The sequence below is a fragment of the Apium graveolens genome, chromosome 5 (assembly GCF_009905375.1).
Source record: "Apium graveolens cultivar Ventura chromosome 5, ASM990537v1, whole genome shotgun sequence".
Lineage (NCBI taxonomy): Eukaryota > Viridiplantae > Streptophyta > Magnoliopsida > Apiales > Apiaceae > Apium > Apium graveolens.
This window is the reverse complement of record NC_133651.1, coordinates 15,051,702-15,062,414: the sequence shown is the minus strand read 5'-3', so window position 1 is coordinate 15,062,414 and position 10,713 is coordinate 15,051,702. Positions and strand designations below refer to the sequence as shown.

The following is a 10,713-nucleotide window of genomic DNA, read 5'->3' as shown; positions in this document are numbered from 1 at the left end:
TATCTCTTTTTAGAAAAATCATGAACAAATACATGTATTAATAGATTTATCATAAAATTATATCATTTAAAAAATTTAAATGATCAAATTAAAGATTTCAATTCAAATTAACTTTTTAAAAATTAGATAATATTAAGAAAAAGATCCGTGCATGGCACGGGTTTTAAACTAGTTAAATTAAAAGTTAAAAAATTGATATTTAAACCATTATTTTAAAAAGTATATTTTGAATATCTAATTATCTTAAACAATTATTTTAAGTAAAAATATATATATTTAAAATATCGATTAAATCGCAAAAACTGCGTTGACTCAGAACAGGAGAGTGAGTCACACCCAAACGAGTTGCACATCTAACTCGGAAGTATAAAAAGTCACCCCCCAAAACCCTCAGGCCTTCACTCCCGAGAAAAATTAGCTGCCGCTTTTTTATATCTAAACCGTGTTATCCTATCTATCAGATTTTACACACACACATGAAATCTACACCGTTCGATCTTTACATCATCATCTAGATTATCGAAAAAACCCTAATTTTTCAATCGATTGAAGATGGGAGATTTTAACGATGCGTTTTTGCGAAACAACGCCGCCGGCGGTGCGGCGAACGTGCAGAGCCGTGTCAAGGCGCAGGCTCGTACTAATGTTTTGCAGCTCAAGCTGGTATATATTGTTTGAAACCCTAATTATTAATTGATTTTGTTAATTTGTTTGATTTTTGGATGTTTGAGTTGTTGATAAGTCTGTTTTGTTGTTTGATTGGGTAATTGGATGATTTGTGTGATGTGTAAGGATTTGTTTGATTGCTTAATTTGAGTTGTGTTTGATTGGTGGGTTGAAGTTAGTTGTAGATCGGATAATTTGTAATTTTGGTAGGGCAGTATAATTTATGGCATTGGCCGGGCATCGTAATTTGTATCGAGGTATAGGCAGATAGATGTAGTAATGTGCGTAGCATTGGACATGTTCATTTTTGGTTTATTTAGGGGTTTTTGAATTTGGCAGATGTACGTATTCTTAAACAAAAAACAGTGTAGCATTTGCTTACCACTAGATGTATGGGTTTCTGTTAATCAGTGTAGCTAAGTCCGTTGTTATGGTTCTAACTGTTAAATTCATTACTCTGTTATCCCTAAGTTATCTGTTTTTCTATGAACTAAAGGACTAATTTTTCTTTAAGTTCACTTTCATGGGATTAATATACACGGAAAGAGGATGGGACTAGGTATGCCCTATATAATGAAGTAGAAAATGATCCAAACTTGTTTATGCGATTATTTTAAGGACTAAACAATGATAAAAGGATTACATGTCTGAATAGTAAAGGGATTCTAGTCTCTGTAGACAAACTCGGGCATTATGTTTCCTGTGGATTCCTCTATAAGTAAGCCAGTTTCATTTTATTCACCTATATACTATGGTGGTGGTTGGTGTATTTTTTTTTACTTCATCTTGCAGTGGTATCAGCATATTTATTGGTTAGGGGCTAAATATATAGTTTGAAAGTTTTGAAATCATGAATGATTGAACTAACATTATATGTTTAACTCGAACATTTATTCCCGATCTGATTGAAGTCTAAATTTGATAATACTCTCGGTAAAATTTAATTAACTAGAAATAGTAAAAATGTAAAAACTTTACAATATCTTGATACATCTAGTGGATGCAATCTTCGATTTTTACATGTGCAGATTGGGCAAAGTCATCCAACTGGTTTAACAAACAACCTGCTAAAGCTTTTTGAGCCCCGGCCTCCATTGGAGTTCAAACCACCTCCTGAGAAGAATAAGTGTCCACCATATACAGGTATTTCTAATCTTTTTGGTTTAAAAAATTGTCATCGTCTGGTATAGATTATTGTGACTTGGTAACTGATTATTTGTATAAATAAATTTAAGGAATGGCTCAATATGTACCCAACTTTGCGGAACCAAGTGATGCTGAGTATGCTCCTCCGGTCCAAAAGGGTGAAACTCCTGTAAGACATGACTTTTGTAGCAATAAAACTTTAGACATCATTTTCTTAATCTGATCTGAACTTTATTTTGATGTTTACGTGTCTTTTATATACGGGGTGCGTCTGATTATTGTGGCTGTCAGCCTGTCAGTGTTACTGTTATGTGGTTTGTTTGTCGAACCGGTAGAAGGAACATTGAAAAACTGATATCCAAGTGTATGAAAAAAATTTGAGTATTTTTGAGAAATTGTTTGGTAACTGTGATGTCTGAGCATATGGTGCTAAACCAGGACTGGGTATATTCTAGTCCTAGGTCAACAAGTATTTTTTGTTAAGCTACTGTTTCAATGTATCTTAAGTGTACTGTGAGTATGTTTTCTATATGCAAAAAAGTGTGAGTAAAGGGCATTCAGTAAATTATACCAGAGGACTAGATAATGATCATATTCACTCTGGCTTTTTTTTTAAAGCTAAGTAACATAACTGAGTAAACCTAAAATTTTGTTTGAAATGTTTGATTTTATGTTACAAAATTAGGTGGCAACACAATGGTAATTTAAGGCTCTGCTTTTGAATTTCAAAACCAGGGGGAAATACAATATTAAATTTAAGGCTCTGTTTTGGAATTTATAAAGTTTAACCTTTTCTTAATGGCTATTCCATTAGTGTGAATACTTGTGCGCACATTCCTTCACTTGGACCCTTGAAGCCTGGTTACCATGATAAGAGGTGTATCCACTAGGCTACAATTCTAGGGGTTGATTATACTTCGGTGATAAGTACATTAGGTATTAAATTCTCTATTAGAACCCAAACGGGCTGCTGACCTTTGAGCTGTGTTGTTTTTAAAGGTTTTATGCAGGCAGTGAATTGTATATATAGTGAGACATACGAAAATTACACAGAAATAGCACTGCCTGGTTTGTGTGTTAAAAGAAGTATCAAGCCAGGCAAATAAATTTTGAGAGGTGAATTATGTTATTTGCGGGTAAAAAGGAGAATAAGTTAATGCTGTGCAGAAATATTATACAGAAAAATGCTGTCCTCAATTTTTAATTATGTTTGGGCCTAAAATTAGGTCAACAGGTGACGTATAACAAGTCACCAGGAAACGGCTAGAAAAAAAGATTGTAAAAAGGGGAATTATTTTTTATTTTGAGTAAAAGAAAACATTTTACGTAGCCCGTATTCTGTTTCCTTGCCATTTTATCTGTCAATTCAACGCTAAAATCTGTAAGAGTACGTCCAACAGTCTCTTAATTCAATCCTTAAATATAATACTATAAGAAATTTGCTCTTAGTAACTTAAGACATGGACAAGTATGTTTTGTCCAACAATACTCCTAATACTTATTCCTTATTTAATATTTTATTATTAAAAGTGCATCTCTTCAATAAAAGTACAATATACAGAAGAGAGAAAGAGATGGTGGTCCCTATAATTTATATTAAAATATTAGTTGGGGATCCTTAAAAAGAGGGGACTATTACTTAAAATTAAGTAGTGAAGGGGTGATCTTAGTGATTGAAGGAAGCACTAGGAGATTGTTGGAGCACAAATTTATTCTCATTCCTTAATTTCAATTTAGAAGCTTAAATAGCTAGTCTATTGGACTTGCTTCAGTAACCATTGTTTGCAACCTCATCTTTCTCCTAACTAAAGCAATTACCGTCTGGCACTGACCAATCAATAGGCGAATATGGTTGACAAGAAGTCTGAGAGAAATGTTTTTGCTTTATTGGCTATTGATGATTGGTGGTATGCTAAAGAAAAAGAAAATGAATAAAATATGTAAATGCTCGTGGTGGAGCTATCACCGGAAACTTTGGTGGCGTATTGCTTGACAAAGTTTAAACCTCTGTGATATGAGTTGAGGAGCTGCAATGCAGCTATGTAGCTTCAGCTTCCGCTGATGCATCTACTGTATAACATATATATATTGATGTATATATTTCAGGGGTGCTTATATATAAAAGATGCACGTAAAGTATATTTTAGTGTTTGAATTTTTAAACTTTTCAGTAATTTCTATCCCAACCTAAATTTTCCAGAAATCGACATTTTTTCCTTTTGACAATTAAAACAAATTTTATTACTAAACGTAAGCCCAGTGAACAAAACACCACAACTTCAACAATACACAGGGATGAGAGGACAACTAGAGTGTCAATTCATCACTAAACCACACCATCACCTCTGTATAGGCTAAAAAAACCCGCACAAGTACATGATCAGGAGAACAAATAACCAAAACACAACATTTTAATAGGCCATGTATTGTAATATGCTAAGTAATTTGTCAATTGGCTTTTAAATATAAAAAGTGTTGGTTTATATTTGGTATCGAATCCATTGTGTACTTGCATGCTTTATATGAGGTTTGTCTGCATTTATTGAGACATGGATAGGCTTGTTGATGTTTGAGGTTGGTGAGCAGGTTCTCTTTTATGCACTTTATAGTACATTTAATTTAGATATGTTAGTCAGTTGCTTTTCTTAGAAAGAAAATGAATAATGATAACATATTTTATACATAAAAGATTTAATATGCTTTTTAGAAACTTACATTAAGTAAACATTTTTTTGGTACATTATTCATTTGTTAATATATTAGCTCGTTAAACAGAAGTATGGATCGGTAAATCTCTTACCTTGAAATTTAGATGACAGATTTCTCTAGACTTATGCTAATCAATTTTTTAATTTTTTTTCTAATTTTGTATCCCGTGATGTTGCTTCTTTTTTTTGACACGTACCTTTCCTTGCTCTTTAGAACTAATATTCGTTTTTTACTTGCTGTGACACAGACAGAAAAAAGGGCTAGGATCCACCAGTTACGACTTGAAGAAGGTGCAAAACGGGCTGCAGAGGAACTTGAGAAATGTAAAGTGACTTTGCACTTGATATTTTCATGTAATTGCTCTCTGTCTCAGTAATGCAAAAGTGTTTATCAAGTATTTAATGTGCAGATGACCCAAGTAATGACCCAAATATCTCTGGGGATCCATATAAGACACTGTTCGTAGCCAGGCTTGTAAGAAACCCTGTCCTTAAATTGATCATTGCAAAGCTGCTGTTTTTTCTCTTACTTTTTATTAACAAATTTTAATGTTCCTGCTTCCAGAATTATGAGACAACTGAGAGCAGACTTAAAAGGGAGTTTGAGGCTTATGGTCCTATCAAGCGGGTAGGTATTATAAGAGTTCCCCGGTGTGGGACTCTTTTTTGCATTTGGTTGGGTAAGATTGATGAAGTTCTTTTGTTCAGTGGCTCCCGTGTTGCTCCCTTGATTTCATATCAAAAGGGTATACACATATATAGAAGTTCTTTTGAAAGAAATAAATACAGTAATTATGTTCCATATTCCATCCCATATAAAAGTTCTAATCTTCTTGCCATGGTGAATATTAAATTTTTTTCCTGCCAGCACAACCATTATCCCGTGCACTTATACTTGACTTATAAGAAGATATTATTAATCATTTTGTCCTTTATGTATAATATAAGGTGTGTATTTATTAACATTGAATTCGAATTCCTTAAAACTTTTTACTTACTAACAGTTGAGGGCATGATTAGGTGAAAATTTGTGAATGTAATCCGGCGTCTACATAGCGGAAGTTTGTTTTTTAAAGTCCTTAAAGGAGAAGAGTATGAAAGAGGGATGTTTATAACAAAATATGTTTTAAATCATCTGTCTAGATATTTTATGTTATAAAATAGTTTTTTCAGAGGTATTATATCTGCTATATGTATTTACCATTTATTTGTCGTATTTATTATTTTATATGACTAAAGTCCAAAAAGTAGTATGTTAATATATACTTGGGCCTGTTTGGCAGCCCACTTATAAGCCACTTATGGCTTATAAGCCCGTAACAGCTTATTGACGAGTGTTTGTCGATCCAACTTATATGCTGAATTTGTAACTTATAAGCTGATAAGTTGAATGTTAGTAACGACGCATTTTTTCTCAACTTATTTTGATTTTTCGTTGATTTATTAACCTGAATTTTAAAATTTATATTTTTAAATGTTAATCGAACTTAAAATTCAAGAATTTAGATAATTATATTAAATAATTATGTATTTTAGTTCATTTAAGAGAATTTTTTTTTTAACTTATAAGTAAAATTATCCAAACACTTATTTAACTTATAAGTATTCTTTTACTTATCACTTATAATACACTTATTCATTTTAAGTCGTAAGTTACTTATTTTAAGATTTCCCAGACGGGCACTTTTATGGAACTCTTCTAGCCCAATATTGTTCTCTATATAATGATCCTGTTCCGGGTTCAGAAGGTTGTTATATGTCTCCTAATGACTGTTAAGTTTCTAAATTTACTTAAAAAAGCTCTCTGAAGTATGTAATGCATAGTGCAAATTCACTTCTGCAAATCCACAAGTTTTGTGATTATGAGTACTTTGTTCATTTGAAAGATAATTGGGGTGTTTTACTTTTGGACTTCTGCTCAGGTAGTGGATATATAAGGTAAAGCTTTGTGGGTTTGTAAACTAATATATTTGCCTCCTTATGTATGTCTGGGTTTAGATAATTCTTAGGGATGGGTGTATCATCAGCTTCTAGGTATTGTTTCCACGGTAAGGTTTAATGTAAAAGTAAAAGAGCCTTGGAAAAGTAGCTCTAATGTATTCAACATGTGTGGTGTTATGGTGATGCTTTACTTTGAATGGAAGCGGGTTTGTAAGTGGTCAGAGCAGTGATTCATTGTGCCTTTTGGCCATTATTCTCAAGCAACAAACGAAGAATGACAATTTTTTCCTGCACCTAGGTAAAATCTATAGGTAGTATTAGCTTCTATTTTCCTTCCCAATTATATATCAAGTATGTGAATTTGTTGATGCTAAAAGTTCTACTTCTGGATTTAAAGGCTACAAAAAATGTTTCTGGAGTACACACGATTCCCTGGTATTTAATATCTTGTTTTACATTATTATATTATTTAAATATATAGTCCCTGGTAAGGGGAAGGGTAGTATGCTGAACTGGTATTTTGGCCAAAGTTTGCCCACAAACTAGCACTGGTGGTGATTCTTCTCACGTCAGGAGCTGTATAATTTGAAGGTGAGCACGGCTTATGTGGCATAGTATTGCCTGTCTGCCGTGCCATATATATATATTTTAAATGTGGCCTGTTTGAATAAGAATGCAGCTTCAGGAGAAACAGAACATGTACGACACGTAGGCTTTGGTGCAAACTTGTATCACCTCTAAGTTAGCAGCTTATTTATGTGAATGTGTTTGGTCTGCAGGTTCGCTTGGTTGCAGATAAGGAGAAAAACAAACCCAGAGGCTATGCTTTCATTGAATATATGCACACTCGGGACATGAAAGGTTAACAATTTGTGTGGATTCTGATCCCTCATCCCTCACATTTCGTTTTGTTCATGTGAAAAGTGGAGTTTGTTCTTGATTTCTAACTGGTGATCTATTATATGATGCAGCTGCATATAAACAAGCTGATGGGAGGAAGCTTGACAACAGAAGGGTTTTGGTAGATGTTGAGCGTGGTAGAACTGTTCCAAACTGGAGACCCCGTAGACTTGGAGGTGGGCTTGGTACAACCAGGGTTGGAGGTGAAGAAGTTAATCAGAGGCATTCTGGGAGGTATTGTATATATGCAGCAGCAGGCACATTATGTTATTTATTATGATTATTAAGCTTGATGCAATTTTTTTTTATCAATATTTACATATTTGTCAAGGGTGCTGATAATAATGATTGATAAAGCTTTTTCTTTTAATTTTAGTCTTTCAATCCAGTTATGCTTACCCGCAGGTAAGACAGGGAATGGTACTGTGAGACCTCAAGGATTATGGTTTTTAGTTTTTACCTCAGCCACATACCTGATTACTTTGTGCTTACTTTCAATATTAGTTGTATTATTAACTCTAGACAATATTATACTGTTGTCTCGTTTGTCGCCAGAATCTCGTTAACAGTTTACTCATTTCACAGTTTTGAGCTTTATTGAAAATCATATATCACCTTGTTGTCCATTATTCAGAGAGCAGAATCAATCAGGTGGATCACGGTCTGAGGAGCCAAAAGTAAGAGAAGATCGAGAAAGGTATAATCTTCAGTCACCTTTTTATCTTCTGTGTGATATCATGCACAAGTTTGTTTTTTATCCTTCAAACTATTTAAGAAAGCAATTATATGATATTTGAAATAGGAAAAAGAATGACACAGTTTCTTCAAATAATTGGGTGAGTGAGGGGTTGATATTTCTACTTGATAGAAATCTGTTTGCTCATATATAATTTGTCCTCACATTTTTTTTCTAAACTCCCTTTTGGAAACAGATTGTCCCCAAGTCTATGCTAATATGTGGAGGTAGTTGTGGTAAATTATTTCTCCTAATTTTGTAGACAACATGCTATCTAATCAGATGTGTATGTGAATAATGTGGCAAAGTATATGTTTCCATTTTGATAGACTCCTAAACTATTTGGTTGAGGATTTAAATCCTGTTGGAAGAATAACCTTAGCCTTGCAATGATGACAACTAGTTACACGGTAATTTGAAAGATTAAGAATGGGATTCATAGTTCCTTGGCACAAACTTAACTGCGAATTGTTTTATTATGGGCTCAATATATGCAAAGTAACATAACTGAAGAGAAGGATTTTCATAAGTATTGTTCATTTGAGGTAAGCTCTCTATTCCTTTAAAGTAACCATTTTTTTTAATAGTAACTCCTGCTTTAGATTGTTTTAGGAAATAAGTCTAGCAAGTGGATACAATCATAAATAGGGATCTCTAAATTCAGTATTGATTTGTATTATTTTGTTTATTTGGTAATTCTGGTATTTACGTGGGCCAAGGAAGCTAATATAAGTAAAACCCTTGTCAGAAAAAAATGATACTTAGCGGGCTAGGGATGATGGACTTTGCGGGGTACTATTAATACTTAAACATTGTAAAATCTACTTGCACTTGCACCTTGCCAGGCTTGCCATACGGACTAGGCTTTTTAATAATTAGTGGTTTTCAAAAGAACATTTAACAGTTGCAGAGGCATAATAATGAACATTTTTGTCATCTTGACCATGTTTGCTGTCGAGCTTAGATTGTCTTACACTTATTACATTGGTTAGAAAAACATATATAATACGTATGACTATTTATGCACAACTGTTGATACTGAAATAAGTTCCAGGGACAGGGAGAAGTCACGTGATAGAGGAAAGGACAGAGAAAGGGAACGGGAAAAGTCTCGTGAGCGCTCTCATGAAAGGCCAAGGGAACGTGATCATAGAGATGATAGACACCATAGAGATCGTGACAGGACCAGAGACAGAGAAAGGGAGAGAGAAAAGGGTCGTGACCGAACACGAGATCGTGATCGTAAAGAGCGTAGTGGTCGTGATCGCCATCGTGAAGAGGAAAGGAGCAGGGGTAGGGATCATGAGGTGGATGACATTGGTCATGATCGTGATCGTGGTCGTTCCCGTGATAAAGATTATGACTATGATCGTCTGGATTCAAAACAAGAGCGTGACCGCCATGGTGACCGAGAGAAGAGTTACGGTCATCCAGAGCCTGAGGATGATCCTGGATGGTACAAACAACCTGAACAGGAGCACAGACGTTCAGAAGCTGAGAATGAAATTTTACCATATGATTACTATGAAGATCGCAATGGACTTGGTAAATATAATAATCCCGGTAATGAGGATATTCATGATCGATACCAGCATTCGGAGCGTGATCATGATAGATATGACCAAATGGATGAGGACCGTGAATATCATCGATCAGATAGGTCACATTCCCGAGACTATAAATAAATGCTTCTACTGGGGCGTTTTTCTTCAGTGTTTCAACTGTGAACATGACAAGTGTGTTGTTCCTTTATTTGCATTCTGAATGAAGTTGATGCAGAAATATTCATCCTAGAAACTTGTTCTTGCTGATGAGGATAATCTCATTGTGGTAGACTTTTAAAAAAAATATATTTCCCCTACTATTACATTATGCTTATGAACTGTGATCGAAAACTTTGTTCTTAAAGATTGATTCGACTTGCTATGAAAGTTGTTATTGTGACTGGTTTTGGATCTTTCCGTTCTTAGGTCTCTTACTATTATTCTTGACACAAATTATTTTAAATTTAACTTCGTAATCTAGACTAAACCAATTTGTACTTGATTTATTATATATTGTACTTTTTTTACGAGGAATTTATTATCGTCCTTGCGGTGTATTGTCCTTGTGGGTCGGGGACGAAAAAATACTTTCCCTGTTTATTTATTACATGAAGTTTGATTTTTTCACACTTTAATATGTCTTCTATATTAATAGTTGAATACACGCTGTGGAGTCTCACACTTTAATATGCCTTACCGAGCAGTTAGGATATTTTTAAAATTTTCTTTTTACAAAATGAAAATTGAAAATAAATATTAGGGATTTTTTCAAAAATACATCATTTGCTGAAAATTGTTTAAAAAATACATATTTGCAATTTTATATGCAACATGAAATGCAATATTTGTAATCTCATATGCAATTTTGAGCAAATTCCTCTGCACCTTAATATGGAATTTTGACCGTATTTTTGTAAATAAGTTCAAAAATATATGTATTTTTGATAAATTTCCTAAATAAATTTTATAATTTATAAAAAGAAAAATTAAGATAATAAAAGACAAGGGTTACTTTGGCCTCAGGGTGTAAATGAGACAACCTGTTCGTGAGTTACTCGAACTCGGCTCGTAA

At 33.8% G+C, this 10,713-nt stretch overlaps 1 protein-coding gene across 2 annotated transcripts; it reads left to right on the top strand.

The window, feature by feature from the left end:
- The first annotated feature begins 388 nt into the window (after nt 1-388).
- Nucleotides 389-10,054, top strand: LOC141723490 (U1 small nuclear ribonucleoprotein 70 kDa). 2 transcript variants are annotated; one of them, XM_074525308.1, is made up of 10 exons: nt 389-663; nt 1,695-1,809; nt 1,902-1,981; nt 4,769-4,844; nt 4,931-4,995; nt 5,086-5,148; nt 7,241-7,322; nt 7,433-7,595; nt 7,996-8,058; nt 9,158-10,054. In XM_074525308.1, exons 1-10 carry the CDS (start codon nt 553-555, stop codon nt 9,780-9,782), a joined length of 1,443 nt encoding a protein of 480 aa, XP_074381409.1. In that variant the 5' UTR covers nt 389-552; the 3' UTR covers nt 9,783-10,054. The 2 variants fall into 2 exon arrangements, with proteins under 2 accessions (XP_074381409.1, XP_074381408.1); XM_074525307.1 differs by having other exon boundaries at nt 390-663; nt 9,152-10,054.
- The last annotated feature ends 659 nt before the right edge of the window (nt 10,055-10,713 follow it).

Bases quoted from the DNA above. Each gene is read 5' to 3' on its own strand.
- LOC141723490 (XM_074525307.1), top strand. From the start codon at position 553: ATGGGAGATTTTAACGATGCGTTTTTGCGAAACAACGCCGCCGGCGGT. The intron at 664-1,694 runs GTATATATTGTT...TTACATGTGCAG, and splicing joins ATGTTTTGCAGCTCAAGCTG to ATTGGGCAAAGTCATCCAAC. The intron at 1,810-1,901 runs GTATTTCTAATC...AATAAATTTAAG, and splicing joins TAAGTGTCCACCATATACAG to GAATGGCTCAATATGTACCC.